Source organism: Oncorhynchus mykiss, chromosome 25, assembly GCF_013265735.2.
Source record: "Oncorhynchus mykiss isolate Arlee chromosome 25, USDA_OmykA_1.1, whole genome shotgun sequence".
Taxonomy (NCBI): Eukaryota; Metazoa; Chordata; class Actinopteri; order Salmoniformes; family Salmonidae; genus Oncorhynchus; species Oncorhynchus mykiss.
The window spans coordinates 21,851,378-21,879,248 of record NC_048589.1 but is presented as its reverse complement, the minus strand read 5'-3'; the positions used below and the strand labels follow the sequence as shown (position 1 = coordinate 21,879,248).

Sequence of the window (27,871 nt, the reverse complement as noted above, 5' to 3'; positions counted from 1 at the left end):
TACCTCTAAGCCATAAGACTCCTGAACAGCTAATCAAATGGCTACCCGGACTATTTGCATTGTCCCCACCCCACCCCCATTTTTACGCTGCTGCTACTCTGTTTATTATCCATGCAATCACATTACCTTTACGTACATGTACATATTACCTTAACTAACCGGTGCACCCACACATTGAGTCTGTACCGGTACCCCCTGTATATAGCCTCCATACTGTTATTTTGTTGTTGCGCCTTAATTATTTGTTATTTTTCTATTTTAGTTATTTTTTTAATATAGTTTATTTTAGTAAATACTTCAACACTTTTTTTTCAAAACGGCATTGTTGGTTAAGGGCTTGTATAAGTAAGCATTTCACTATAAGGTCTACTACCCCTGTTGTATTTGGCGCATGTGACAAATACAATTTGATTTGATCTGCTGCACTACCATTCGCCTTTGAAACTGCTTTGAAAATGCACTCTGGGAAATTGACTCCTGCTCTCTTGCTTCGGCATTTAAAAGGCTTATTTCCCTTCAACTGTCACACACACTTAAACCTACATGTTCGGTCCCTTCCTTTGCTTTTATTAGCTAGGCAGAGATTCTAGCAGACCCCCATAGAGTTTTAAATGCAGGATGGAAATCGTTAAGAGGACAGATTAGGTTGAAACGTGGACACGGGCATTTTTGCCTTTTTATCTCCCATAAACAGTCTAGAAGAGGGAATGGATTCCACACTTCTCCCTCCCTCCCACTCTGTATCCCTCAGTTGTCACTAGTTACCATTGCCACAAAGTAAAAATGGTCTATATTGTAAAAATGTATGATAACTAGAATTTGCTTTTGGTTTTAATTTAAGGTTAGAGTTAGGCATAAGGTTAGCAGTGCGGTTAAGGTCAAAATTAGGTTTAAAATCAAATTTTAAGAATAGAAATAGGTGGGGTTTAGACATAATTATGACTTTGTGGTTGTGGTAACTAGTAACGACGTATCCCTCTCATCTTGTCCTCATCTCTGCATATTTCTGCTCGCACTCTGAGCAGGGGTAGACACATAGACAGACACACACGATCCTTTTGAAAGGTAAAGATTCCCAATTGGGGACCAGCAGCACATAAAAGCAGACGGCTCTGTTCTCTATTAGCCCATTAGAATTCACAGCACCATTCAGCCTTATAAAGAAAGCTTTGCACTGTTATTATGAGCCGGAGATTAGAATCAGCATTATATGTAATACTAAAGCCATTTCCCCCCCTTCTTCCTTCCCCTCCTCTCTCCCTCCACGGGTGGCACTATGCATTCACTGGAGCCTAGTAGACTGGCAAGAATATCAATACAATGAGTGTTATGGCAACCACATCTTTGACACTGCAATAAATGAGGCATTTTGTCTTGCTGTTTTTATTTGGAGCTCTGTGTTTATGGAACACAACATTTCCAGACCCACTTAAACATCAGCTGCACTCAGGACCTGTAAACACCATGCTGGACTTGAATCATGTCTGATTACTCAAGGACCTAGTTCTTTGCTGTCTCAAACAAAACAAAAAGGAAGGAGGAGAGACTTAAACAGAATGATGGGCTGTGCTCTGACTACCTGAGGTTTAAGTCCAACTTCTAAGTTAACCGATAAGCTGAAGTTCTGCCCAGGAGCAACTGGAAATCCCTCTCTGCTTGGAACACAAGTAGGCCCAAGGCTAACAAAAACACTACTGGACTGATATCTGTGGAGATTCAGTCTCGCTTGGTCCAATTGCATTAGGGTTCACTCACGTCATAGGTCAAGCTCTGCCTGTTAACCAGAGAAATGACTTGATCAGACTGCAATATCACAGACCAAGACTTATCCTTAAAACATAACACAACAGCTGACTGATTCTCCTAATGGAAGGCTGTTAGTCACACACAGGGCCGAGCAACAGCCTCGTAGATGCAACGCCAAGTTTAGATTTAAATTCATATCCCATTCACTACCACTCTTAACACTTTTACATCGGCAAGCAGCTCTGAAGACTAACTGACTAACGTTATTTATTTCCTCCCAAGGTGTGCGGCAGTGTGGTCATTAATCGTATTAATCAATGACTAAAAAACTCACTGCACATGAATTATGATTGTAATGGGCCGTAGGGCTCCACAGATGAGTCATTACTCTCTCTCTCTCTCTCTCTCGCTCTCTCTCTGTGTGTGTGTGTGTGTGTGTAAAGAGAGAGAGGAAGTAGAGAGAAAATCTGCATTGTGTGCTGAGCCACTCATTATCATCACTCTCACTGTGCTTGAAAGGCTTTTAATGTCAGTTAAGTGAGAGTGAGTAAAAGAGTGAGTGATCTTCTCTGGCTAAGAGGCAGGTAGCCTAGTGGTTAGAGCATTGGGCCAGTAACTGAAAGGTTGATGGATCGAATCCCTGAGCTGACAAGGTAAAAATCTGCTGTTCTGCCCCTAAGCAAGGCAGTTAACCAACCCACTGTTCCCCGGGCACCGACAATGTCGTTTAAGGCAGCCCCCCACACCTCTCTGATTCAGAGGGGTTGGGTTAAATGCAGAAGACACATTTCAGTTCAATGCATTCAGTTGTACAACTAACTAGGTATCCCCTTTTCCCTAATAAGGTTGATAATTGCTGATGGAGAAAGAGGCTGTCAGATTGACCCCTACCTCTAGTGAAAGTGTACCCTGGCCTCAAACAGACGGATAGGAAGCAGTGAAGTCACATAGAAGAGGAGAAGGAAGAGACTGCCAGATGACAGAGCTCCACCACAGCCCTGGACATCAGCATACCAAGTGTCTCCTGAGATAGCTTGCAGCTACCCAGGTCTCTGACAGGCAGCTGAGGTCACTTAAGGTTGTCACATGGAAATGAAATCATGGGCCTTCCCAGCTCATTTGACACATGAGTGAGTGTGTGTGTGTGTGCAATCATGTGTGTGTGTGTGTGTGCATGTTAAAAGGTTAGTGTGTCACTGAGAGGAGGATAACTAACACAGGAAAGAGAAAGAAAAAAAGGAATATGGAGAGATGAAAAGCAGGGAAGTAAATAGAGGGCTATAGCACAGACAAAATGAGAGGACCTTGATACTCAACATACACCACAGCCATTCCACACAACATGGGGTTTCATGGGAACTGATGTTGCTTCTCTGTGGGAGAGAGAGAGGCGATATAAATACCCTAGAGTAGGGGCTTGGAGTAGGGGGAGGGGAGGTTTGAAGGGATGACAGTTTGCCTGGTGCTAAAGCTGCTTTGGCGACCCTGAGAGTGACAACGCAGGGAGGGGGAAGGAGGATCTGGCCAGCTGTGTGTGTGATCCATCTCTTCCACTGTGCCTTCATAACCGGCAAACTGACTGCACTATTCCACTCCTCCAACCCCTTATCTATTCTCAAGTTTTCCACGTATTAGTGTTGTGTATTATGTGCAGTGACTTCATTTGTGTTCTTTGTGCTCTATGTTCTTTTAACAGTCACTTTGGGATTTACATAAAGCTGTATAAAAATGTTATTGTCATCAACATAATGTGTTTGTTGTCTGACAGATTGAGGTTTTAATCATCCCATTGTCTCTGCCTCTATGGCCCAGTAGTTTCCTGCATGTGATGCTGCTGGTGACAGTAGCGTGACAGAGACCATTTCCACAATACACTAATCCCTAAATGAATGTAAGACAATCGTTATTGAAATAAAAAAACAACTCATATTACGGAGCGAGCGGTAAAGCGTCATATGACACCATTTTATGCTTTGTAGCACCTATAGATGAAACCTTATAGAGTCTTAAAGGAGATCTGGGTAAGGCCAAAATGTCACAAATGTTCCAACTTCAATTCATTATTTCTTAATTATGCTTTAAGATACAATGTTGTGAAAATCCCCAAAATCATGGTATTTTTTTCTAGTTTCGTGAGGAAACCCTACACTTTGAGATTTACATGGAACGTTTTAGAAATAAAAATGTTATTGTTATTAACATTTTGTGTTTGTTGTCTGACAGATTGAGGTTTTAATCCTCTCTACGGCCCAGTAGTACATCGTTTCCTGTCTGTGATGCTGCTAGTGACTGTAGTGTGACAGAGGCCACTTTCACAATACACTAATCCCTGTGCCTGTGTGATGGAGTGGGTGGGCAATGGCCATAATCAGGGACTTTACTACTGAATCTGTAATACAGTCAAAACCACACCGATCTCCAAGAGAGATGGAATGTAGCTGTTGAAGACAGAAGGGCAAATGGAATCTTTTCACCCTCAGTTCTCTATATATCGATATTTCAAGGTGTATTTTGACGGAGGGGCAGGTTTTTCAAATAATTCAACCTGTCACTCAGCTGTCAGAGAAAGGTGTGAGGGGTCTCCCTTAGCAGCACACCACACATCATCATGACCGCTGCCTAGCGGAGGTGAGAAACAACATACCTCCCATGTGTGACTTAGTACATTTATATTCAACTGAACCTCACAGTCATGAAGAGAGCAACCCCCCCTCAGGTTTAAAACACCATCTCTCATTGCAATGGGAGGTGATGGTAATAAACTGACAACAGCTCCGCTTTCGTCTCCATCTGACATTCTAGGGAGCTCTGGGGGTCAACTCAGAGTGCTGAGAGTGACAGCAGCCAGAGAGAGGGAGAGCAAAGGAGAGAGGGCAGCTGTCTTGTGATAAATAAAGGAGTGATGGAGCCCTGACAGCAGCGCTGGCTGGCTCTCTGCTCAGCAGAGCTGTGTATCAATAAGACTGTCTGTCACTGGAGACCTCTACAACCCCCTGCCTGGAGCAATCTGTTACTGGGAGGGAGGGCAGAGAAACAGACCTGTTTTTTTCCATTTAAACTGGCCTAATGTCTGCAAATGACAAAAACTTTACCAAAACAAGCAGGGAATTTGAGATGAGGATATATGGAGAATACAGCCATAGGAATTATAGTAGGGGTGGGGAACATACGGCTCTGGATCTGGGCCACGAGCCCATTCAATCTGGCCCGGGGAGGTTTGAGTAAAAAAATAAGAACACTATATATACAAACGTATGTGGATTTCAGCCACACCTGTACCTGACAGGTGTATAAAATTGAGCACACAGCCATGCAATCTCCATTGACAAACATTGGCAGTAGAATGGCCTTACTGAGGAGCTCAGTGACTTTCAACGTGGCACTGTCATAGGATGCCAACTTTCCAACAAGTCAGTTTGTCAAATATCTGACATGCTAGAGCTGCCCCGGTCAACTGTAAGGGCTGCTATTGTGAAGTAGAAACAACGGCTCAGCCAAAGTGGTAGGCCACACAAGCTCACAGAACGGGACTGCCATGTAAAACTTGTCTGTCCTCGATTGCAACACTCACTACCGAGTTCCAAACTGCCTCTGGAAGCAGCATCAGCACAAGAACTGTTTGTCAGGAGCTTCATGAAATGGGTTTCCATGGCTGAGCAGCTGCACACAAGCCTAAGATGACCATGCGCAATGACAAGCGTCGGCTGGAGTGGTGTAAAGCTCGCTGCCATTGAACTCTGGAGCAGTAGAAACGCGTTCTCTGGAGTGATGAATCACACTTCAACATCTGGCAAAATCTGGGTTTGGCAGATGCCAGGAGAACGCTACCAGCCCAAATCCATAGTGGCAACTGTAAAGTTTGGTGGAGGAGAAATAATGGTCTGGGGTTGTTTTTCATGGTTTGGGCTAGGCCCCTCAGTTCCAGTGAAGGGAAATCTTAACGCTACAGCATACAATGACATTCTAGATGATTCTGTGTTTCCAACTTTGTGGCAACAGTTTGGGGAAGGCCCTTTTCTGTTTTAGCATAACAATGCCCCCGTGTACAAAGCAAGGTCCATATAGAAATAGTTTATCGAGATCGGTGGAAGAACTTGACTGGCCTGCACAGAGCCCTGACCACAACCCCATTGAACACCTTTGGTATGAATTGGAACGCTAACAGCGAGCCATGTCTAATTGCCCAACCTCACTAATGCTCATGTGGCTGAACGGAAGCAAGTCCAAGCAGAAATGTTCCAACATCTAGTGGAAAGCCTTCCCAGAAGAGTGGAAGATGTTATCGCAGCAAAGGGGAACCAACTCCATATTTATGCCCATGGTTTTGGAATGAGATGTTCGACGAGCAGGTGTCCACATGTAGTGTGTGTATATATATATATAGATATATACACATATATATATATATATATATATATATATATATATATATATATATATATATATATATATATATATATATATATATACACATATATATATATATATATATATATATATATATATATATATATACATATATATATATATTATATATATATATATATATATATATATACAGTATGTGTGACGATTATGAGGCACTATACAAATTCCACAGTCACAAGACGAGACTTCAAATAAGCCTATGGCACATCAAGGGAACTGTAGCCTACTGTTCAGATGGGTTAAATGGAAACTCTGGACACCGACTGTAGGTCTTTAACCTATCACATAGCAGTAATATTAACTCCTACACAATTAAGCATTTCTTGCAGTAAAATTAGAAACCAGATGTAGGTCAATTTTGACTTGGGAGCAGGAGTGGAGAAATATGATTTCTTTCTTTCAGCATCTTAAGAGAATGTGAAAAGTGCAGTTAGATACCATCTGTGGGGGTGCTATCTTTATCAGAATCATACAAGCTGATTGTATTTCTACCACATAAAATAGGCATCCAAGCCAAACTGAAATCTGATCAGTTTTCACAGCTTTCTATATCCTTACAACGGGTCAAACTGATGTCATTTGGACATTTTGCACAGAAAATCTTTCCAGTCTTTTTTTGTTATTGCATTTCTCCACGGTCCATAAACGTCTTTGCTCCGTGAAAGAAGCAGAGATGACAGAGACAACTTTACCGATGTCAACTGGATTAAAGCCTTCATTCTATCATTTATGGCATTATTCTGGTGAGTACGGGTTTATTTAGTCTTCTAGGGCAACAGATAATGACAGGGGAGAAGCTGCATGTATCTAATTACAGACAATTACAGACTAACAAATAGCCTACCAAAATGTCAGGACTGATAGAACAGAAACCTATCTGAAGGACCGTCCACACCAAGGACCAGAACCATTTGTAATGCATCAGCGCAACAATGTTATGATCACTGGCCAAAGTGATCACACCAATGCACTCTCTCTCCATAACTTTCCCTGACAGTTCCTTTGGCCTAGGCCTATTTTACATTCAGCAATTAGCAAGAGGCAAGAGCCTCTCCATGAAAAGGCTATTAAGCATACTATATAAAAAAAAAAAGCTCAAAATAAATGTCCTATAGCTTTTGCAGCCTAAACCTTTTCCTGAGATTTCACATGAGGAATAGCGGAGTGGCTTGCGTAGCCTATTATGCACAGGAACAGCTGGATATGTGTAGCTAAATGTTAGCTAGATAATTGTAATTATTTATTTTACTAGGCAAGTCAGTTAAGAACAAATTAAAATGTTCAATGACATTCGAGGAACAGTGGGTTAACTGCCTTGTTCAGGGGCAGGACGACAGATGTTTACCTTGTCAGCTGGGGGATTCGATCTTGCAACCTTTTGGTCACCAGTCCGACGCTCTAATCACTAGGCTACCTGCCGCCCCCCTATTATTAGGCTCCTCATTAGCTAAATAGTGTAGATATAAATAGTTGCCTGTCAAAGTGCAAGAAAAAAAGTTAAGTTATGAAATGGTAGATGTGTACATTCTTCCAGGCAGCAGTCGGGCACGCAAAGCTCCACTATTGATTAGGCCTACGTTGAGACAATAACATTATTCTACCTAGGCTACAACAACACACTGCAATGAGGAAAGTATTATTGTTATCAAGGTAGTGCACAATTATTGTCTAGGGCTGTAAACTGCAATGATTTAGGCTAATTTGAATAACTGCTCAAACGTCCTGTTTTGAATGCTTCTTGACAAAAAAAACTGCATACAGCCTAGGCCTGATTATGCAACCATATGGATCAGTTTAGTTCTATTCTCGACAGTTTACAAGTTCCAGAAAGGTACATTAGCAGGCCACTCATGTGGTGTACTTTGATCACACCATGGTGTGCTCTCTCTCCTTTAAAACTCTCCTATTTTACATTCAGCAAGCTGAAATCGCTCCTTGATAGGCTATTAGTAAATAAACTTCTTGAATTAAATGTACAACAAGCCATTGTAGTCTAGCTTTTCCTGGGACTCCAAGTGTTAGGAGGAATAGCTGTAGCTGAGAAGCAGTGGAGAGGTCAGGTGCGTATTTGCACAAAGAGAACTGTGAAGACAGACTACCCACTAGGCACAGACGTCAGTTCAACTAATGTGAATGAAAAAATGAAATAAAAAGTCACCATGTCATTGGATTTAGGTTAAAAGTTAGGTGTAAAAATGACCTTATGTTGTTAACTTTTTGCAAATCCAAACAGTTTTCCACGTTGATTCAATGTTATCACACTGTTTTGGTTGAAATGACTTGGTAACATCGATTCAACCAGTTTTGCCCAGTTTTTAATTTTTGTAATTTTACCTTTATTTAACTAGGCAAGTCAGTTAAGAACAAATTCTTATTTTCAATGACGGCCTTCCGGTTACTAGTCCAACGCTCTAACCACTAGGCTACCCTGCCGTTGGTAGAGATGTGCAGCATAAGTTAGAAGTGTATGCAACCCATCATTCGTTAGCTAAATATTAGGCCTAATAATGCAGCGAATAGCCTATACCCAATGGATTTACACATTGAAATAGATATTTTTACATCAGATTATGAAATGACAAGTAGCCTAGGATAGTGTGCTCCCTAGACTGCGCTCCCAGTCCCTGCAGGCACGCAGCTCGGAAGTCTCCCCAATTGATTCAACTTTTTAGGGACAAGAAAATGATCACACCTAGGCTATAACAACACAATGCAATAATGCATTTTTATAAATAATTATATTCTAGGCTGTAAACTACAGTGAATATGCAATTTCAATATCTGCTAAAAATCCCTGAGTTTTGAATGCATGTTTCATTCTGAATAATAATAATCTAGTTCTGGCCTGATTAGGCAACCACTTGGATCAGTAATGGGTATTTTCTCGACAGCTAAGGTACAGAAAGGCACATCCTTCACCCAAGTTGTACTATAATTAATGTGGCCCACCAATATGCTCACACATGCCCAGTTATTCAGGCAAGCTTAGCGTGCGCTCTGCCTTCTCTCCTCTCTGAGCAGCCTTACGCACCTAGACCGCTTCAATAGAACGCGTTTTTGATCAGTTGTCAATATTTTATAGTCGTTGTAGTCTGAACGCTCCTGTTCACTTAAATTTGAACACATTTTATTTTCTTATTCGTTATAGTGACCGTTATAGTTATCGTCCTTGGTTTGGACGGTCCTTAAAATCAGGCATAAAAAAATTGCACCCCCGTCAAAAAATCTTTCACTTTCTATATTAGCGGGTTAGGGTCGGTTGCAGGCCTCAGATTTTCATTTTTTCACATATAGTGGGGCGGTTGCGGATTAGTTATTAGCAATTGCGGGCAGGTGTGGGTGAACAAACAGCTGTCTCAAGCACCACTAACAGACCCCCAGAAATCGTCTGATTACCCTCTAGTGGTGAAAATAAGAACTGCCAAACATGCACAGTCAAAGAGGAGAATAATCATTTGAATTTTTTTGTGACAGAATAATAATTATCTGGAAACAGAGGCATACTGAGAGAAAAATAAACAGGACAGTGTGTAAATGATAAATTAGTGCAGGAAATCAACACATTAATTAAAAGGATGGAAGCAAATGCTGGAATTAAACAATTACCTATACAAATGAGCAAAAGCTGTGTGCATTAAGGAAATAGGCACCTGGCTCAAATAGAAGCCTGTCTCTAATGTTGTGTTCAGTGATTGAAGCAAATAAACACCTGGGCTATTGATTTAAGTTTTATGGTATATCTTTTTGTAAATTATTATTTGGGGTTAAAAAACACTCCAGGCCACTCTTAAACATCTTAAACTAGATAGAAATACGTTGAAATTACAATGGCCTGCAAATTGTTTGAAATCAGTCCCCCAAAACAATCTGTGCATGGATGGATCAATTGAGATAGCTTTTTCAGTTGTGCCAATGCCCAGTCTACATTAAAGCCTTGAAGTTGGCTCACACTCCTGTCCTGCTAACCTATGATAGATTTCAGCATTCAGAGATGCAGTTATATGAGGATATCCATCCCCAGTCAGACCCATACTGTCACAGAGCCAAGGGCAATATCACGTGGACACCCATGCCATTAAAATAACACTCCTAGCATGACAGATTGACATTCAAATTCATTACGCAGCCCAGATTTAAAATGATATAAAGCATCAAAGTATATTCTCACTGGCTGTTACAGGCAGTCTCCCAGACTACCATTCATCATCATATACTGGACAGATTATAAGGGGATCTGGGATGACCTCAACATGTACCGCCAGGTTGAATGTAAACACCAGCACACTCTACTGAGAACCATTCATTCATGGTTGATACCGTAGCTTACCTTGTGCCAGCATGCTGAACTCAAGGAAGAGGGCGATGTGGTAGAGCTCCATGGCCTCCTCAGTGCAGGTGCTGGCTCCTCCCCTGCCCCCGGCAACTAGGACCTGCACCTCCCCCAGGCTCCCGGCCGAGGGGCTCCCCCTCATCACCAGCCCTAGCTCCACCAAGTCTGTATACATGCAGTGCAGGATTACCCGCACGTACTTTCGCGGGATGATGGACTCATCCAGCACAATGCGCGTGGGTGTCTGGAGTGTGCGCTCAGTCATCTCCTCCCCCGTGCGGATGCGCCGCTGCAGAAGGTTCCGGAAAAAGGGCGAGCGGGCCGAGAGCACGGCCTTGTGGGCCCTCAGGTTCTCATCTGTGGAGCCCAGCCCCCCACCGCCCCCTGTGGCCACGCTCCCTCCAGCCCCCCCACTGCTGTAAGCCTCCACCAGCTCCGCGTCGGAGGAGAAGCTGAGCAGGGCGTCATAGTAACACATGTAGTCAAACAGACCTCTCATGTCTGCCTCCAGGGAGTTGGGCGTGCCAAACTCCTCGCTCAGCTGCACCAGCACGTCCACGTTCTGCAGCCTGGTGTCCTCCGCCCCGCCCACCCCAAACTCCCCCGTGTACAGGTAGTGCAGCAGTGCAGAGAACATGGGCACGTCGATGCCTGCCGTCTCTATGTCCATGAGGACCTCGGCACCGTACCCCGGGGAGGAGGACAGCAGGGTCTTGAAGAAGGGACAGCGGGCTGCCAGCACAGCGCGGTGGGCGGGGAAACAGGTGTCCTGGAAGATGAGGTCCAAGTCGGTGCAGTACTTGTGCTGGTAGAGGGCAGACAGGTCACGCTGCAGGCTGGGTGCCTCGGCCCGCGCCAGGCTGGCATGGAAGCTCAGCTCCTTGAGGGAGGATGTGCCCTCGTACTCCTCCACCAGGGAGTTGGCATCACGCACATCCCACCCCGTCAGGAGCTCCCGCATCAAGCGGGCATGGTCGGCAGAGCGGCTGGACTTACGGCGCTTGATGAACCTCCTCTTGAGGGTGGCCAGGCCCAGGCTCTTCTTCTTCCTGTCATGGGGCTTGTCGTGACTCTGCTCCAGGCTGTACAGCTTGGACTCCCAGCCATAGCCCTGCTGGGAGTATGACGACGTCCCTGCAACACATAACACAGAGGTCAGCTGGCTCAAATGTTGTGGTTGTTTTTTGAAATGGGAAAGAAGTCATGTCAGGATTTTATTAATATGATACACGTATCTTGTTTTCCCCCAGCCGTTTTATAAATGCAGTCAATTCCTCGGGCTTGATATTATCCAGTTTGCCTGTTCAATTCTGAAATCATGACCATATGAAACCCAAGCGGTATTTCCTCCTAGGCTGGTCATTTGACCTGGCAGTCTAGACACTCTCCTCTAACTCCCCCATAGCGTGCTTGGCACTCCCTTGATCTAGTGCCCCAGTCTCATTTCACAGATAATTCAACTGTCTGTGTCAAGGAACAGGCCATCATTATCAAAATTACATCAGATGTCATCACAAGCATCAATAAAGCTGACTTTGATTAAGGCATGGATGGAATTAGAGGACAACAGCAAGTAGAACATGGACTACAATGTTTTGGATTGTCAGTCTGGGGGTAGGAAAGTCCCCCCTCCTATGTAGTCTTATGCAATACACTTGTCCAGCCATACACAAATGAACTACCCCTAATATCAGTGATGTTTGGCTGGAGACAGGGGACCCTTGCGTCAGAGGCAACACTGCCAAATAGAAAAGTCTCTCTATGGCCTCCCTTCCATGAACATCCATCACAGTGACCCACATAGTAGTCATTCTAATACTGTGAATCAACCTCCATCTACGCCTGCACAGCAGCGACTTCAGCTTACAACCAACAATCCTTAGAACTGGAAACAACATCAGTTTATTTCTGAAATCTACAGGGCTTTCAACTCAATCAAATCTCCATGAGCTTGGACCTACTGTATGTATCTAGGACTACAGACAAGAAAGGCGCAACAGGAAAATGAATATAAACGCCTGGGGTTTTCCTTACGCAGACATTGATTGAATCCAAAACTATCTCAAAAAGCCTATAAAATCTGAGTAAATTCATAAGCAGCCACTCATAAATGGCCATCAATAAGGCCTAGAAAATGAATGAGGGATTGATGCTTGGAGTCTGAAATGGAAATGAACATAGAGGCAGCGGTGGATGACTGAACAGTTCTCTGCGAGAGCCGCAAGAGAAAATAAAACTGATAGAATGCAGCTTGTACACTTCCAACAAACCAGACACAGATGACTTCAACTTCATAAGTCAAGAAAAAAAAGTTGACTGACAGAACTCAGTTTGTAAAAACTAGAGCCTAAATCAGTTGCTGGAACTGAAAAGATAAACTCCAACCAACCACCCTCCACAATGACTTGCACATTCCTGTATCGCAGTGAAGGCTGCTGAGGGGAGAACAGCCCATAATAATGGCCGGAACGGCGCAAATGGAATGGCATCAAACACCTGGAAACCATGTGATTGATGTATCTGATACCATTCCACAGATTCCGATACAGTCATTGCCACGAGCCCGTTCTCCCCAATCAAGGTGACACCAACCTCGCTGTATCATGCATCATATTTTAAGCATATCATTTATCTATGTTCATATCCTTGCCATGAGGGTCTGTTGTGGACACTGATGATATGTCCCACTGAGGACTTTGAAGAAACAAAGTTGGGGCAGCCTAGTGGTTAAAGCGTTGGACTAGTAACTGAAAGGTTGCAAGTTCAAATCCTTGAACTAACCAGGTACAAATCTGTCGTTCTGCCCCTGAACAAGGCAGTTAACCTACTGTTCCTAGGCCATCATTGAAAATAAGAATTTGTTCTTAACTGACTTGCCTAGGTAAATACATACACTATTACATTGAAACTTACCTATGAAGGTCTGTTGTGTCTGTGTGTTCCCCCCTGTACGAGGGGAGCATGAGTGCGGGTAGCTGGATGCATTAGCACCCATCGTCACTCTTCTTCACTTGTTGTTCGGGGATCTCGCCTCCTGCATCTTCATTCTGCCCAGGAGAAGTGCTTAGTTCCTCAGCCGTCGGCTCTCTCTCTCAGGTCCTGAGCCTCTTTAGACACCCAAGCCCAACCTGCCATGCCTGAGAGGGGGAAAGGAGAGGGAGCATTGTATTGTTTTGAGTAACGTGCCATGGGGATCAAGGCCTGATGAAATTGGTCTGTTTGAATTGTATTAGTCAATACATAACCATATATCCTGTTACTTCGACTGATCTCAACCCCCCCATTGTTAACGTCTTATGGCTTGGGGGCAGTATTGAGTAGCTTGGATGAATAAGGTACCCAGAGTAAACTGCCTGCTACTCAGGCCCAGAAGCTAAGATATGCATATTAGTAGTAGATTTTGATAGAAAACATTCTGAAGTTTCTAAAACTGTTTGAATGATGTCTGTGAGTATAACATAACTCACATGGCAGGCAAAAACCTGAGAAAAAAATCCAACCAGGAAGTGTGAAATCTTAGGTTTGTAGTTTTTCAACTCTTGGCCTACCCAAGATACAGTGTAAATTTGGTCCGATTGACCTTCCTAAGGCTTCCACTAGATGTCAACAGTCTTTAGAACCTTGTTTGAGGCTTCTAATGTGAAGGAGGAGAGAATGAGAGCTGATTGAGTAAGAGGTCTGCCAGAAGGCCATGAGCTCATTCAGGCGCGCTCCCATGAGAGGTAGCTGCATTTCTAAAGACAAAGGAATTTTCCGGTTTAAATATTATTGAAGATTTGTGTTAAAAACATCCTAAAGATTGATTCTATACATCGTTTGACATGTTTCTACGAACTGTAATGTATTTTTTTTTACTTTTCGTCTGGCCTGCGCGTCGTGAATTTGGATTTGTGAACTACAGGTGCGAACAAAAAGGAGGTTTTTGGACATAAATGATGGACTTTATCAAACAAAACAAACATTTATTGTGGAACTGGGATTCCTGGGAGTGCATTCCTGATGAAGATCATCAAAGGTAAGTGAATATTTATAATGCTATTTCTGACTTCTGTTGACTCCACAACATGGCAGATATCTGTATGGCTTGTTTTTGTGTCTGAGTGCCGTACTCAGATTATTGCATGGTGTGCTTTTTCGGTAAAGCTTTTTTGAAATCTGACACAGCGTTTGCATTAAAGAGAAGTATATCTAAAGTTCCATGCATAACAATAGTATTTTCATCAACATTTATGATGAGTATTTCTGTAAATTGCACAATTTTTGGAAGCAAAACATTACTGAACGTAACGTGCCCATGTGAACTGAGATTTTTGGATATACATATGAACTTTATCGAACAAAACATACATGTATTGTGTAAAATGAAGTCCTATGAGTGTCATCTGATGAAGATCATCAAAGGTTAGTGATTAATTTTATCTATATTTCTGCTTTTTGTGACTCCTCTCTTTGGCTGGAAAAATTGCTGTTTTTCTGTGACTAGGTACTGACCTAACATAATCAGATGGTGTTCTTTTGTCGTAAAGCCTTTTTGAAATCGGACACTGTGGTGGGATTAACAACAAGTTTATCTTTAAAATGGTGTAAAATACTTGTATGTTTGAGGAATTTTAATTATGAGATTTCTGTTGTTTGAATTTGGCGCCCTGCACTTTCACTGGCTGTTGTCATATCAATCCCGTTAACGGGATCTCAGCCGTAAGAAGTTAAAAAATAACAAATATATATTTTTCAGATAGAGGATGAAGATTCCTTTTGAAAATCAAATCATTAACTTCTTCTTGTATAACACTCTCTATATGTGCTATATATGTGCAAGACCTACAGACCCTTCGCACAGTTGTCACATTTCACTGCCTTAAAACAAAATCTAAAAAGGGATTCAATTAGATATTTTCTCTACAGAGCTATGATCTGCTACACATTTTCAAAGTGAAAGAAAAAAATAGATGTAAAAAAAAAAAATGAATAAAAAACAAGGATCGCTTGATTGCGCATGGCTTCACACCCCCAAAGTTAATACTTTGTGGAAGCACATTTGTCAGCAATTAAAGCTGAAAATAAGTTTGAATAAGAGAATAACAACTCTGCACAACTCAATATTGCTGAAGCTCAGTACATTTGGTTGGGAATCATTTAAGGACAGCAATAGTTAAACCTTGTCACTGATTTTCAAGCAGCTGTAAGTCAGGACTGAGACTGGACCCCTCAGGAACGCTCAACAACTCTTGGCATTAAAATGTGTGTAATTGTCCCACTGAAAAATAAAAACTCTCATCCAGGGTTAGGTATTCAGAAGACTGAGGCAGGTTTTCAACTTTTTACCTGGGCTTTGCTCCTTTCATATTTATTTTAATAAATAAATAAATAACTGGCTAATGTGAGAGAACCGACATGTAACTAGCTAGCTAGGTAAACAATTAACCATGATCCCAACTCATGACGTTACTACCCTGCATGAATCTACAGGTAGCTAACCAACCAGGTTCAATGTTAGCTTGCTAACATTAGGCTATAACTAGCAAAGCAAATGGCTCTGAGATACGAATAATAAGACCATACACGTAACGTTAGCTAGTGAGCCAGCTAGCTAACGTTCGCAAGCTAGCTAACAGTACACTTTAACTTTAAATGACTTTGTCAAAATTAGAAATGTGTAATATCTGAAAATATAGCTAGCTAGACTATCTTACCCATATACATTATGAATGGACGCCTCTCCTGTCACGAATGCCATGGTTGCCCTTAGTTTGAAGATGTAATTTGGAGACCGGTGTTTTCTCCATGTCCTTAGCTATCATACTCTAATTCCACTGATTTAAAAACTCGGTCCTCCAGAAAGTGGAGAGCAACACTAATGCAGTTCTACTACACAATACATTTTTTTTAAAGCCGCGTTAGACAGGATTACCTACACATACTGACCAGCTCAAATAGACAGAAGCGTGCTTCATGGCAGACCAATCCGAACTCATCTCTCGGCATGTCCAGCCCACTCATTATCTCAGCCAATCATGGCTAGCGGGAAGGTTGCTGTCGTTTTCTGTGGCTAAACCAACCAGTCTCGTAATTTAACAATTTGATTCGTATTTACAGATGGCATACACGTCTGTTATTAAGGCACATGCAAGTAAATTCACATGTTCCAGAAGGCATTTCTGCCAAAAAACGCATTTTGATTTTAAAAGAAAGGTTACGTTCAAATGGCTCTCCTGTGAAGTAGTGAGCCTAGTTTCCGGAAACTAATCACACAATTCTAAAAAAATGTTTTTGCTTTCTCCTTATGGGGTATAATGTGTAGATTGATTAGGGAAAAAACAATTGAATTAATTTTTGAATAAGGCTGTAACGTAACAAAATATGGAAAAAGTTAAGGGGTCTGAATACTTTCTGACGACATTGTATATGTTGCTCTAAGAGTTGTGCAAAGTTGGTAGAATCTAATTCAAAATTATTTACAGCTGTAATTGCTGACAAAGGTGCTTCCACCAAGTATTAACTCTGGGGTGTGAAGACATTACTATTCATTTCAAGCATTTCTATACTTTTCTTTCACTTTGAAAATGTGGAGCAGGTTGTGTAGATATGGAGGGAAAATTTTTAATTTAAACCCTTTTTAGATGTAATTTTAAGGCAGCAAAATGACAACTGTGCAAGAGGTGTGTAGACTTTCACTAGGTACTGTAGCTCCTCCATTGACCAAACCTGGACCTAACCCTACTTTGAACTGTGGTTGACAGCAGTTTGAGATCTGAAATATGAAGTAAACCATCTGCAAGTCTTTATGTCTGTTGGCAAGTACAAGTCACGGTGGTCTGCTACTGGTCTGCTGCTGTCAGTTTTCAAACGATAAATGGGAATTTCCATCGAAAAGGACCAATTAGCACCAATATGTGAAGCATGGCCGGTCCTTGCCGTTCTGCCACCCTAGGTGAGACCAAAAGATGCAGCCCCCTCACAAAACTACAATAGTCCCCCAGTAAGCAAAATGACATTGAAAAGATGTCTAAAATATGTATTTTCCAGACTTTGAGTTACAATTAAATTAAGGTTCTGAATGAAAGGTGAAAATATATTTTCTGTATGTTTAAAATACATATTTTCAAGGATGTTGAAGAGGCATCTTTTCCGGACATTGAAGAATACGTATTTTCCAGACGATGAAAATATGTATTTTCTGGATGTTGAAATCAAGCAAATTTTTGCTTCTGAATTAAAGTTCAAAAGTAATTTATGAATGTGTCAGGAGTTCACCTAGGGGTCATGATTGGGGATGTACCAAATGATGGATGCATTAGAATAATTGATTATGCTTATGTTGTATTAATAGAAGGGGAGGGGTTATAAGACCCCTCCTTCTTTACATTTATAGGGTCCTAGACTACAGATTAACAATATATTGAGGTTTTAATATTGTTCCACAGTTGTTTTCTATTTCTCTCTCTCTCTCTGCCTCTTATAAAAGAGACCCCTCTGAGAAATGTGTGACTGAGACAGAACTCTGCAGGGGAGTGTAGAAGATAAGACTTGTCAGACATTCCACTATAAATCAACTTGGACATTTACTGCTAAGCTTTTAGATAACACACTAAAAGCCTTGTTTATATAGCTGTGTAGGCATGGTTTTGGTCTCATGAATAAAAGATAATGACGTAGGCAGTGACATCACTTCGGGGATGATAAAATAATATGGGACCTTATTGTCATAATGCTAATTTCACCAATGAGCCAATGATTGACAAGGCACAAGGAGGAACGAACCCCAACAAATGCCCAACTATGTGGAAAGCCTGCTGTTTGTAAAACACCAAACAAAGATGTCAGATCCAGACAGGAACAAAAAAAAGACGTCAGCTCGTGCTTACTGGGGTATAGCCTACCATGTTGGCCCCAATGGAATTTCATGAATGCCCATCCATGTGGTAAGCCCACCGTTTGTAAAACAGGTCACTGCATTGGCTTTATCAACCCTGATTCCCATGACTAATCAATTTGGCCATTTAAGCTCTGAATATCAGCTATCCAACTTTATCAGGAGTTACCGTGAGCCTATTCACAATGTGTTTAAATATATATTTTTATTGAACCTTTATTTAACTATGCAGAAGTATTTTCTTTTTCGCTATGAACAGCTGATCATGACAATGGGGTGAAACTTCTGGACAAAAGTTGTGATTGTCCCTTCCATATTGTCCATTTTACTTGGACCTATCCTGTTTTTAGGATATACTGTTTGTTAACATGACAGCACATTTTTTATTTGATTAAGCACCATTTAGGTTAGGCTATTTGATCGGAGAAACATGCATGATGTAAAAAGCATCCATCTCACTACGTTGTCAAACATTTTATCTCCAGATTTTAGGCTACAGAAAAGGCCACATACTCTTTTTACCATATCCTATACCTGCTTTTACACCATTTTTAAATGGTGTAAAATACTATGATCTATGTTTGAGGAATTTTAATTATGAGATTTCTGTTGTTTTGAATTTGGCGCCCTGCACTTTCACTGGCTGTTGTCATATCGATCCCGTTAGCGGGATCTCAGCCCAAAGAGGTTTTTAAGTAATGGTAAATGTACCAATTATTTATAGTGATTTTACTGATTTGAAATCCGTTTATCAAGTATTAGGTGGTTAAAACTCATGAACCAAAAAATCTGTAACAGAATTACTGCAACTGAAATAGCTACAATGGGAAATCATAATAGTGATAAACCACAGTTGGGTCACCTGCTACTGTCCTCCCTTCCACTTGCATACTGTTATTTTCAGCTCATAACGGTTTTATTTGTCTTTCTGTTGTCTGGTGGAAAAACCCTCCCTCTCCTTTTCCCCTTCTCCTCCCCCCTCCCTCTCTCTGCCTCTCGCTCTCACTCTTAAGTTAATGTCACCTCTCCCAGCTCTTACTGACACCTACCCAGGTGCCACCTTTCTTTCCATTTACTGTAACCAGCATCTACACTCACTGAGTACCGGCCGACACTGGGCGTCCATGGACATTGAAAAGTAGTTGAAATTTGTTGGCCGTTATGTTAACGTCCACAAACGGACCGGGCCACATCCGAACCTAACATATATGTACATTATCGGTCAAAAGTTTTAGAACACCTACTCATTCAAGGGTTTTTCTTTATTTGTACGATTTTCTACAATGTAGAATAATAGTGAATACATCAAAACTATGAAATAACACATATGGAATCAGTAGGAACCAAAAACGTGTTAAACAAATTATTAAAAGTAGCCATCTGCTATTATTCGACAATGTAGAAAATAGTCAAAATAAAGAAAAACCCTTGAATGAGAACGGTGTTCTTAAACTTTTGACTGGTAGTGTATGATTCACAAGTTTGAATAGCACAGTACAGTACAGTACTGTACAGTGAGTAGAGCACAGTAGACTACAGTCCAATACAATACAGTGAAGAAAAGTAGAGTATAGTTCAGTAATCTATGCTGTACTGTACTCTACTGTACTGGGATGTCCAAACTTGTGAAACATCAGGGGAATAATTATGCAGCGAATGGGAGACCCATGAGGCAACGCACAATTGGCCCAGCGTTGTCCGGTTAGGGGAGGGTTTGGACGGCCGGAATGTCCTTGTCCCATCGCGCTCTAGCGACTCCTGTGGCGGGCCGGGTCCATGCATGCTGACACAGTCGGCAGTTGCACGGTGTTTCCTCCGACACATTGGTGCCTGCTGGCTTCCGGGTTAAGCAGGCACAAGGCTCTCGACCTTGGCCTCTACCGAGTCCGTACGGGAGTTGCAGCAATGGGACAAGACTGTAACTACCAATTGAATATCACGAAATTGGGGATAAAAAAGGGTAAAAAGCACAAAAAAATATATATAATAAGAAAAATAAAGCTAACACCCAGTTATTTCTGCAGACATCTTTGAATCTTAATTCGGAGCAGATATTTAACAGTTTTTGTAATTATGTTACCAAAGTTACTGTAATTACATTACCAAAGTTTGCATCTGCACAGTTCTTCTACTAAATTAGTTTTGTACATGTTTCTGTGGAATTGGTTAATAGAGTTGTATGGTTTGTTAAACTTTGAAATCAATTTTTTGGGGCATACATTTTAAAGTGAATAAACTGAGTCAAAGCGTAATTCCGTTACCATGAAATTGCCATAATACATCACGTAATTTACATTGCCTATAGCAAAACAATTTTTGATACAAAACTAAAGATTATGTAACCATCAACAACCCCATCTCCCCAAAACCAACAAAGACACACACACAGTCTAGCAGCTCCTGACCCTCTGGGAGGCTGGCGGGGAATTCCAATGTGATGGGAGATCTGCTTTATCTCAGAAGGCAGTTTTTCCTCCAGCACACTAATAAATCACTGTGTCTGCTCCCATTGAGCAGCTCTTTAACCAGCCTCCCAGGGGCTCCCAGGAAAACCACACGCTCTTAATCAATACACACAATGGTAAACCAAATATCCACACTGCAATACACTAAAACCTAATAAAACTGTGCCAGGCTTAAAGGGGATTTGTGTAGAGAATTTGAATATCCAGGATGAAGAGAGAACCCCTGAGATGTGCCGTCTTGTTTGCAGACAAGAGTCCTCTGAGGGGTAGGATAGATGTAGAGTAAACAATACATCCCTTAACGCCAGCTAAACAATACACCCCCCCCCCCCCCCCCCCCATACACAGCTAGAGCCCAAACAACAATCAACTGCAAGAACCATAATTACCACATATTCAACTAGGATCCTGGAAGCACATCCTAATGTTTGGAAAACAACTATTTTCTTGAGACCTGGACACTGTGTCTCCTCAGCTTCCTGAGTCTAACCCCACATGCTCTCTTTCTCGCTGATGTTGAACGGGAAGAGGAAGGATGTCTGGTGGTGTGGGGGAGGGAGACAGCTGGGCTGGAGCAGGGTGTTGGGACTGGGACTGGGATGGGCCTGTGGTGGGTTTGGGGAGGGGAGTGGCAAGGTTAGCTGGGCTATGTGTCGCTAATGAGAGGTGACAGGGGAAAGGCTAGCCTACACGCCACCCCACTACCCATCCCCCATTTTTCATTCTGTAGCTCGCAAACACACACCACACACACACCTCACCAGAGTGGGTTGGGTCTCTGTATTTAAATCAGCCATTTACAGAGCAGACCGAGTACCTCAGCCTCCCACAGCACATTACCATACAAAACGCCAGGCAGAAATAGGATCAATGCATTATTCAAATTACAGTGAAGTCACTTTATCAATCATTTATATGGATTTCTTCCTCCGAAATTGCAGAAAGACAAAAGAGGAGACTCAAATCAAATATTTTTTGGGGGGTCACATACACATATTTAGCAGATGTTATTGCAGGTGTAGCGAAATGCTTGTGTTTCTAGCTCCAACAGTGCAGTAGTATCTAACAATTCACAACAATACACACAAATCTAAAAGTAAAAGAAGGGAATTAAGAAATATATAAATATTAGATTGAGCAATGTTGGAGAGGCATTGACTAAAATACAGTAGAATACAATACAGTATATACATTTGAGATGAGTAAAGTAGTATGTAAACATTATTTAAACATGATTAAAGTGACTAGTGTTCCATTATTAAAGTGGCCAGTGATTCCAAGTCTTTGTACATAGGGCAGCAGCCTCTAAGGTGCAGGGTTGCGTAACTGGGTGGAAGCCGGCTAATGATGGCTATTTAACAGTCTGATGGCCTTGAGATAAAAGCTGTGTTCCAGTCTCTTGTCCCATCGTTGATGCACCTGTTGATGCACCTGACCTAGCCTTCTGGATGATAGCGGGGTGAACAGGCTGTGGCTCGGGTGGTTGATGGCCTTCCTGTGGCATTGGGTGCTGTAGGTGTCCTGGAGGGCAGGTAGTTTGCCCCCAGTGATGCATTTGGCAGACCACACCACACTCTGGAGAGCCCTGCGGTTGCGGGAGTTGCAGTTGCCGTACCAGGTGGAGATACAGCCCGACAGGATGCTCTCAATTGTGCATCTGTAAAGGTTTGAGAGGGTTTTAGGGGCCAAGACAAATTTCTTCAGCCTCCTGAGGTTGAAGAGGTGCTATTGCACAGAGGTGCTTATTGCACCTTCTTCACCACACTGTCTGTGTGGGTGGACCATTTCAGACCGCCAGTGATGTGTACACCGAGGAACTTTAAGGAACTATGTTGAGAATCAGTGAAGTGGAGGTTTTGTTTCCTACCTTCACCACCTGGGGGCGGCCCGTCAGGAAGTCCAGGACGCAGTTGCACAGGGCGGTGTTCAGACCCAGGGCCTCAAGCTTAATGATGAGCTTGGAGGGTACGATGGTGTTGAATGCTGAGCTAAAGTCAATGAACAGCATTCTTACATAGGTATTCCTCTTGTCCAGATGGGATAGGTAGTTCAGTTACCTTTGCTTTCTTGGGTACAGGAACAATGGTGGACATATTGAAGCAAGTGGGGACAGCAGACTGGGATAGGGAGAGATTTAATATTTCCGTAAACACTCCAGCCAGCTGGTCTTTGCATGCTCTGAGGATGCGGCAAGGGATGCCGTCTGGGCCGGCAGCCTTGCGAGGGTTAACACGCTTTAATGTCTTACTCACATCAGCCACGGAGAAGAGCCCACAGTCCTTGGTAGCGGGCTGCGTCGGTGGCACTGTGTTATCCTCAAAGCAGGCAAAGAAGGTGTTTAGCTTGTCAGGAAGCAAGATGTCGGTGTCCGAAGTGGCTGGTTTTCACTTTGTAGTCCCTGCCACATACGTCTTGTGTCTGTGAGATCTCTGGGTCCAATTCATATCCTACTAAAATTTCAGCTCTCCCAAAACCCTCCTGTTCAACCTTTATCAGATCATTAACAGTGGCTGTCATCTCACGCCACAGTACAGCTCACACGTGTGCACAGCCATGAATTTGCATAAGGTAGACAGTAACAATTGGGATAACTTGATCTACTAAGTGTTCTATAGTTAAAGCAGAGGCCAAATGCCGATTTGACTACTGTTTATGCAATGCCCCAGATAGTCCAGAGTTGCAGATTGGTATAGTTCTTCAATTGGTTACTGTGCCATTTAGTTCAACATTCCAAAAGGCACTGTGCATTGAGATTTTCTCATTGAATCAGTGTTCTTCACACACACATGCATAAACACTCCACACGCTTGGACGTGTCAAAGACATATGTGTGCTGGTGACCTCACCTGACCCATACCGAATTTGCACTGAATGAAATTGAGGATTAAATCACTTCAAATATTCCTCTTTTGAAAGAGCTTCAAAATCTCTTTAGGACCAATCAACATGTCATTGACACAAAGAAAGAAAGCAGATGACAAACACCAGCAGTAGAAAAATACATACATTCACTGCATTGTAAGGTAACAAGTAGCACATTTGATCCTCATTAAAAAGTGTCCAAGATAAGGTTCTCTTTCAGCACCTTATCAAATTTAAGCTAGGTTTTATTATTTTCCCTGTCATTAATACAACTATTTTAGAAGCCAGTCATCAGGCTGCTGATTATCCCGCACACCTTTCACCATCGTCTCGCACACCTTTCACCATCGTCTCGCACACCTTTCACCATCGTCTCACGCACCTGTCCCCATCGTCTCACGCACCTGTCCCCATCGTCTCGCACACCTTTCACCATCGTCTCGCACACCTTTCACCATCGTCTCACGCACCTGTCCCCATCGTCTCACGCACCTGTCCCCATCGTCTCACGCACCTGTCCCCATCGTCTCACGCACCTGTCCCCATCGTCCCGCACACCTTTCACCATCGTCTCGCACACCTTTCACCATCGTCTCGCACACCTTTCACCATCGTCTCATGCACCTGTCCCCATCGTCTCGCGCACCTGTCCCCATCGTCTCGCGCACCTGTCCCCATCGTCTCGCACACCTTTCACCATCGTCTCGCACACCTTTCACCATCGTCTCACGCACCTGTCCCCATCGTCTCACGCACCTGTCCCCATCGTCTCACGCACCTGTCCCCATCGTCTCACGCACATGTCCCCATCGTCTCGCACACCTTTCACCATCGTCTCGCACACCTTTCACCATCGTCTCACGCATCTGTCCCCATCGTCTCACGCACCTGTCCCCATCGTCTCGCACACCTGTCCCCATCGTCTCACGCACCTGTCCCCATCGTCTCACGCACCTGTCCCCATCGTCTCACGCACCTGTCCCCATCGCCCCGCACACCTTTCACCATCGTCTCGCACACCTGTCCCCATCGTCTCGCACACCTGTCCCCATCGTCTCACGCACCTGTCCCCATCGTCTCACGCACCTGTCCCCATCGTCTCACGCACCTGTCCCCATCGTCTCACGCACCTGTCCCCATCGTCCCGCACACCTGTCCCCATCGTCCCGCACACCTTTCACCATCGTCTCGCACACCTGTCCCCATCGTCTCGCACACCTGTCCCCATCGTCTCGCACACCTTTCACCATCGTCTCGCACACCTTTCACCATCGTCTCGCGCACCTGTCCCCATCGTCTCACGCACCTGTCCCCATCGTCTCACGCACCTGTCCCCATCGTCTCGCACACCTGTCCCCATCGTCTCACGCACCTGTCCCCATCGTCTCACCACCTGTCCCCATCGTCTCGCACACCTGTCCCCATCGTCTCACGCACCTGCGCCTCATAACACTCACCTGGACTCCATCTCCTCCTTGATCATCTTCCCTATACCTGTCACTCCCCTTTGTTCTTTCCTCAGGTGTTATTGACTCTGTTATCATGTCGGTGAGTTGTTTGTGTTTCGTGTTCATTGTTTATTGTTTATTTTATTTATTAAAACACTCACATCCTTGAACTTGTTTCCCGACTCTCAGCGCACTCGTTACAAAAACACCAAAGCCTTGAATTGATAGTACACTATAACAGTTCACTCATTCATATAGCCTTTAGCGCTCCATAACCCACAGGGATTTTCTCTTCATTTACTTACAATGAAGATGTAGAAGAAGGCTATTGATTTCTAAGGTCTTCTCTAATCATTTAAGGTGCCCTGACAGTTCATTGCTCGAACATCCAATTAGCATTGTCTTAGAGCAAAGCTGTCCCAAGTTATCGTCAAAAAAGTCAGGATGTGTGGCTCCCTGAGCTGGAAATTGAGGTTTGGGACACCAAACCTCAGAAGAGAAACTCTGTACTGGTCTTCTACCAACACATCTCAGCTGATTGTTGACTAGGAGAGTGCTGGGGGAATAACAAGTAGGCTCTCTCTGCGTCATTCTCGTTGAGAGCTTTGCTTTACTACTGTGCTAACTAATGAGCCGGACTCTAACTTCACAGCATCATCTCAGGCAGGATGGCAGACAGTCAAAATCCCCATTCCCCAGGCCAATTGCTGAGCATGTACTAAAACAGCTGGTTCACAATCAGTAGATCAGCTGTCTGTTCCAGGAGAATGAGCAAGTGGTTTCACCATTGACACTTCTGTGAGTTCAGACTTGACACACACCTGTGGTGTGTTTACGGACATATTCAATCGCTCCCTATCCCAGTCTGTTGTCCTCACATGCTTCAAGACAGCTACCATTGTTCCTGTACCCAAGAAGGCAAAGATAACTGAACTAAATGACTACTGTCCCGTAGCACTCACTTCTGTCATCATGAAGTGCTTAGAGAGAATAGTCAAGGATCATATCATCTCCACTTTACCGGCCACACTAGACTCACTTCAGTTTGCACACCGACCCAACAGGTCCACAGACAACGCAATCGCGATCACACTGCACTATCCCATCTGGACAAAAGGAATACCTATGTAAGAATGCTGTTCATTGACTACAGCTCAGCATTCAACACCATAGTACCCTCCAAGGTCATCATCAAGCTAGAGGCCCTGGATCTCAACCCCGGCCTGTGCAATTGGGTCCTGGACTTTCTGACGGTAGGAAACAACATCACCACTTCGCTGACCTTTAACACTGGGGCCCCACAAGGGTGCGTGCTCAGCCCCCTCCTGTACTTGCTGTTCACCCACGACTGTGTGATCATGCACGCCTCCAACTCAATCATCAAGTTTGCAGACAACACAACAGTAGTGGGCTTGATTACCAACAACGACGAGGTGAGGGCCCTCGGAATGTGGTGTCAGGAAAACAACCTCTCACTCAACGTCAACAAAACAAAGATGATCGTGGACTTCAGGAAACAGCAGAGGGAGCACCCCTCTATCCACATCGAAGGGACAGCAGTGGAGAGGGTGGAAAGTTTTAAGTTCCTCGGTGTACACATCACGGACAAACTGAAATGGTCCACTCACACAGACAGTGTGGTGAAGAAGGCGTAACAGCGCCACTTCAACCTCAGGAGGCTGAAGAAATTTGGCTTGTCACCCAAACCCTGACAAACTTTTACAGATGCACAATAGAGAGCATCCTGTTGGGCTGCATCACAGCCTGGTATGGCAACTGCTCCGCACTCAACCGCAAGGCTCTCCAGAGGGTGGTGCGGTCTGCACAACGCATCACCAGTGACAAACTACCTGCCCTCCATGACACCTACAGCACCCGATGTCAAAGGAAGGTCAAAAAGATCATCAAGGACTTCAACCACCCGAGCCACTGCCTGTTCACACTGCTACCATCCAGAAGGCGAGGTCAGTACAGGCGCATCATAGCTGGGACCGAGAGACTGAAAAACAGCTTCTATCTCAAGGCCATCAGACTGCTAAACAGCAATCACAAACTCAGAGAGGCTGCTGCCTACATTGGGACCCAATCACTGGCCACTTTAATAAATGGATCACTAGTCACTTTATACAATTCACACTAAATAATGTCACTTAATAATGTTTACATATCTTGCATTACTCATATCACATATACTGTATACTGTATTTTATACCATCTATTGCACCTTGCCTATGCCGCTCGGCCATCGCTCATCCATTTACTTACAATTGAAGTCGGAAGTTTACATACACCTTAGCCAAATACATTTCAACAGTTTTTCAACAATTCCTGACATTTAATCTTAGTAAAAAGTCCATGGTCTTAGGTCAGTTAGGATCACACCTTTATATTAAGAATGTGAAATGTCAGTGGAGAGAATGATTTATTTCAGCTTTTATTTCTTTCATCACATTCCCAGTGGGTCAAATAGTATTTGGAAGCATTGCCTTTAAATTGTTTAACTCTGGTCAAATGTTTTGCGTAGCCTTCCACAAGCTTCCCACAATAAGTTGGGTGAATTTTGGCCCATTCCTCCTGACAGAGCTGGTGTAACTCAGTCAGGTTTGTAGGCCTCCTTGTAGGCCTCGCACACTCTTTTCAGTTCTGCCCACAAATTTTCTATAGGATTGAGGTCAGGGCTTTGTGATGGACACTCCAATACCTTGACTTTGTTGTCCTT

At 43.3% G+C, this 27,871-nt stretch overlaps 1 protein-coding gene across 3 annotated transcripts in view; it reads right to left on the bottom strand.

Moving 5' to 3' along the window:
- The window catches only part of LOC110505603 (BTB/POZ domain-containing protein 7), a 48,512-nt gene that overhangs the window by 7,716 nt on the left and 12,925 nt on the right, over positions 1–27,871 (bottom strand). For 2 of the 3 annotated variants that reach the window (XM_021584925.2, XM_021584924.2), the window contains 2 exons: positions 13,418–13,641; positions 10,502–11,638 (listed from right to left, as the gene is read on the bottom strand). In XM_021584925.2, coding sequence (XP_021440600.2) covers positions 10,502–11,638; positions 13,418–13,499 — 1,219 coding nt within the window. In that variant the 5' untranslated portion in view covers positions 13,500–13,641. Of the gene's footprint in view, positions 1–10,501; positions 11,639–13,417; positions 13,642–21,231; positions 21,462–27,871 lie in introns of those variants that run through there. The other variant, XM_036962495.1, reaches the window with a different exon arrangement.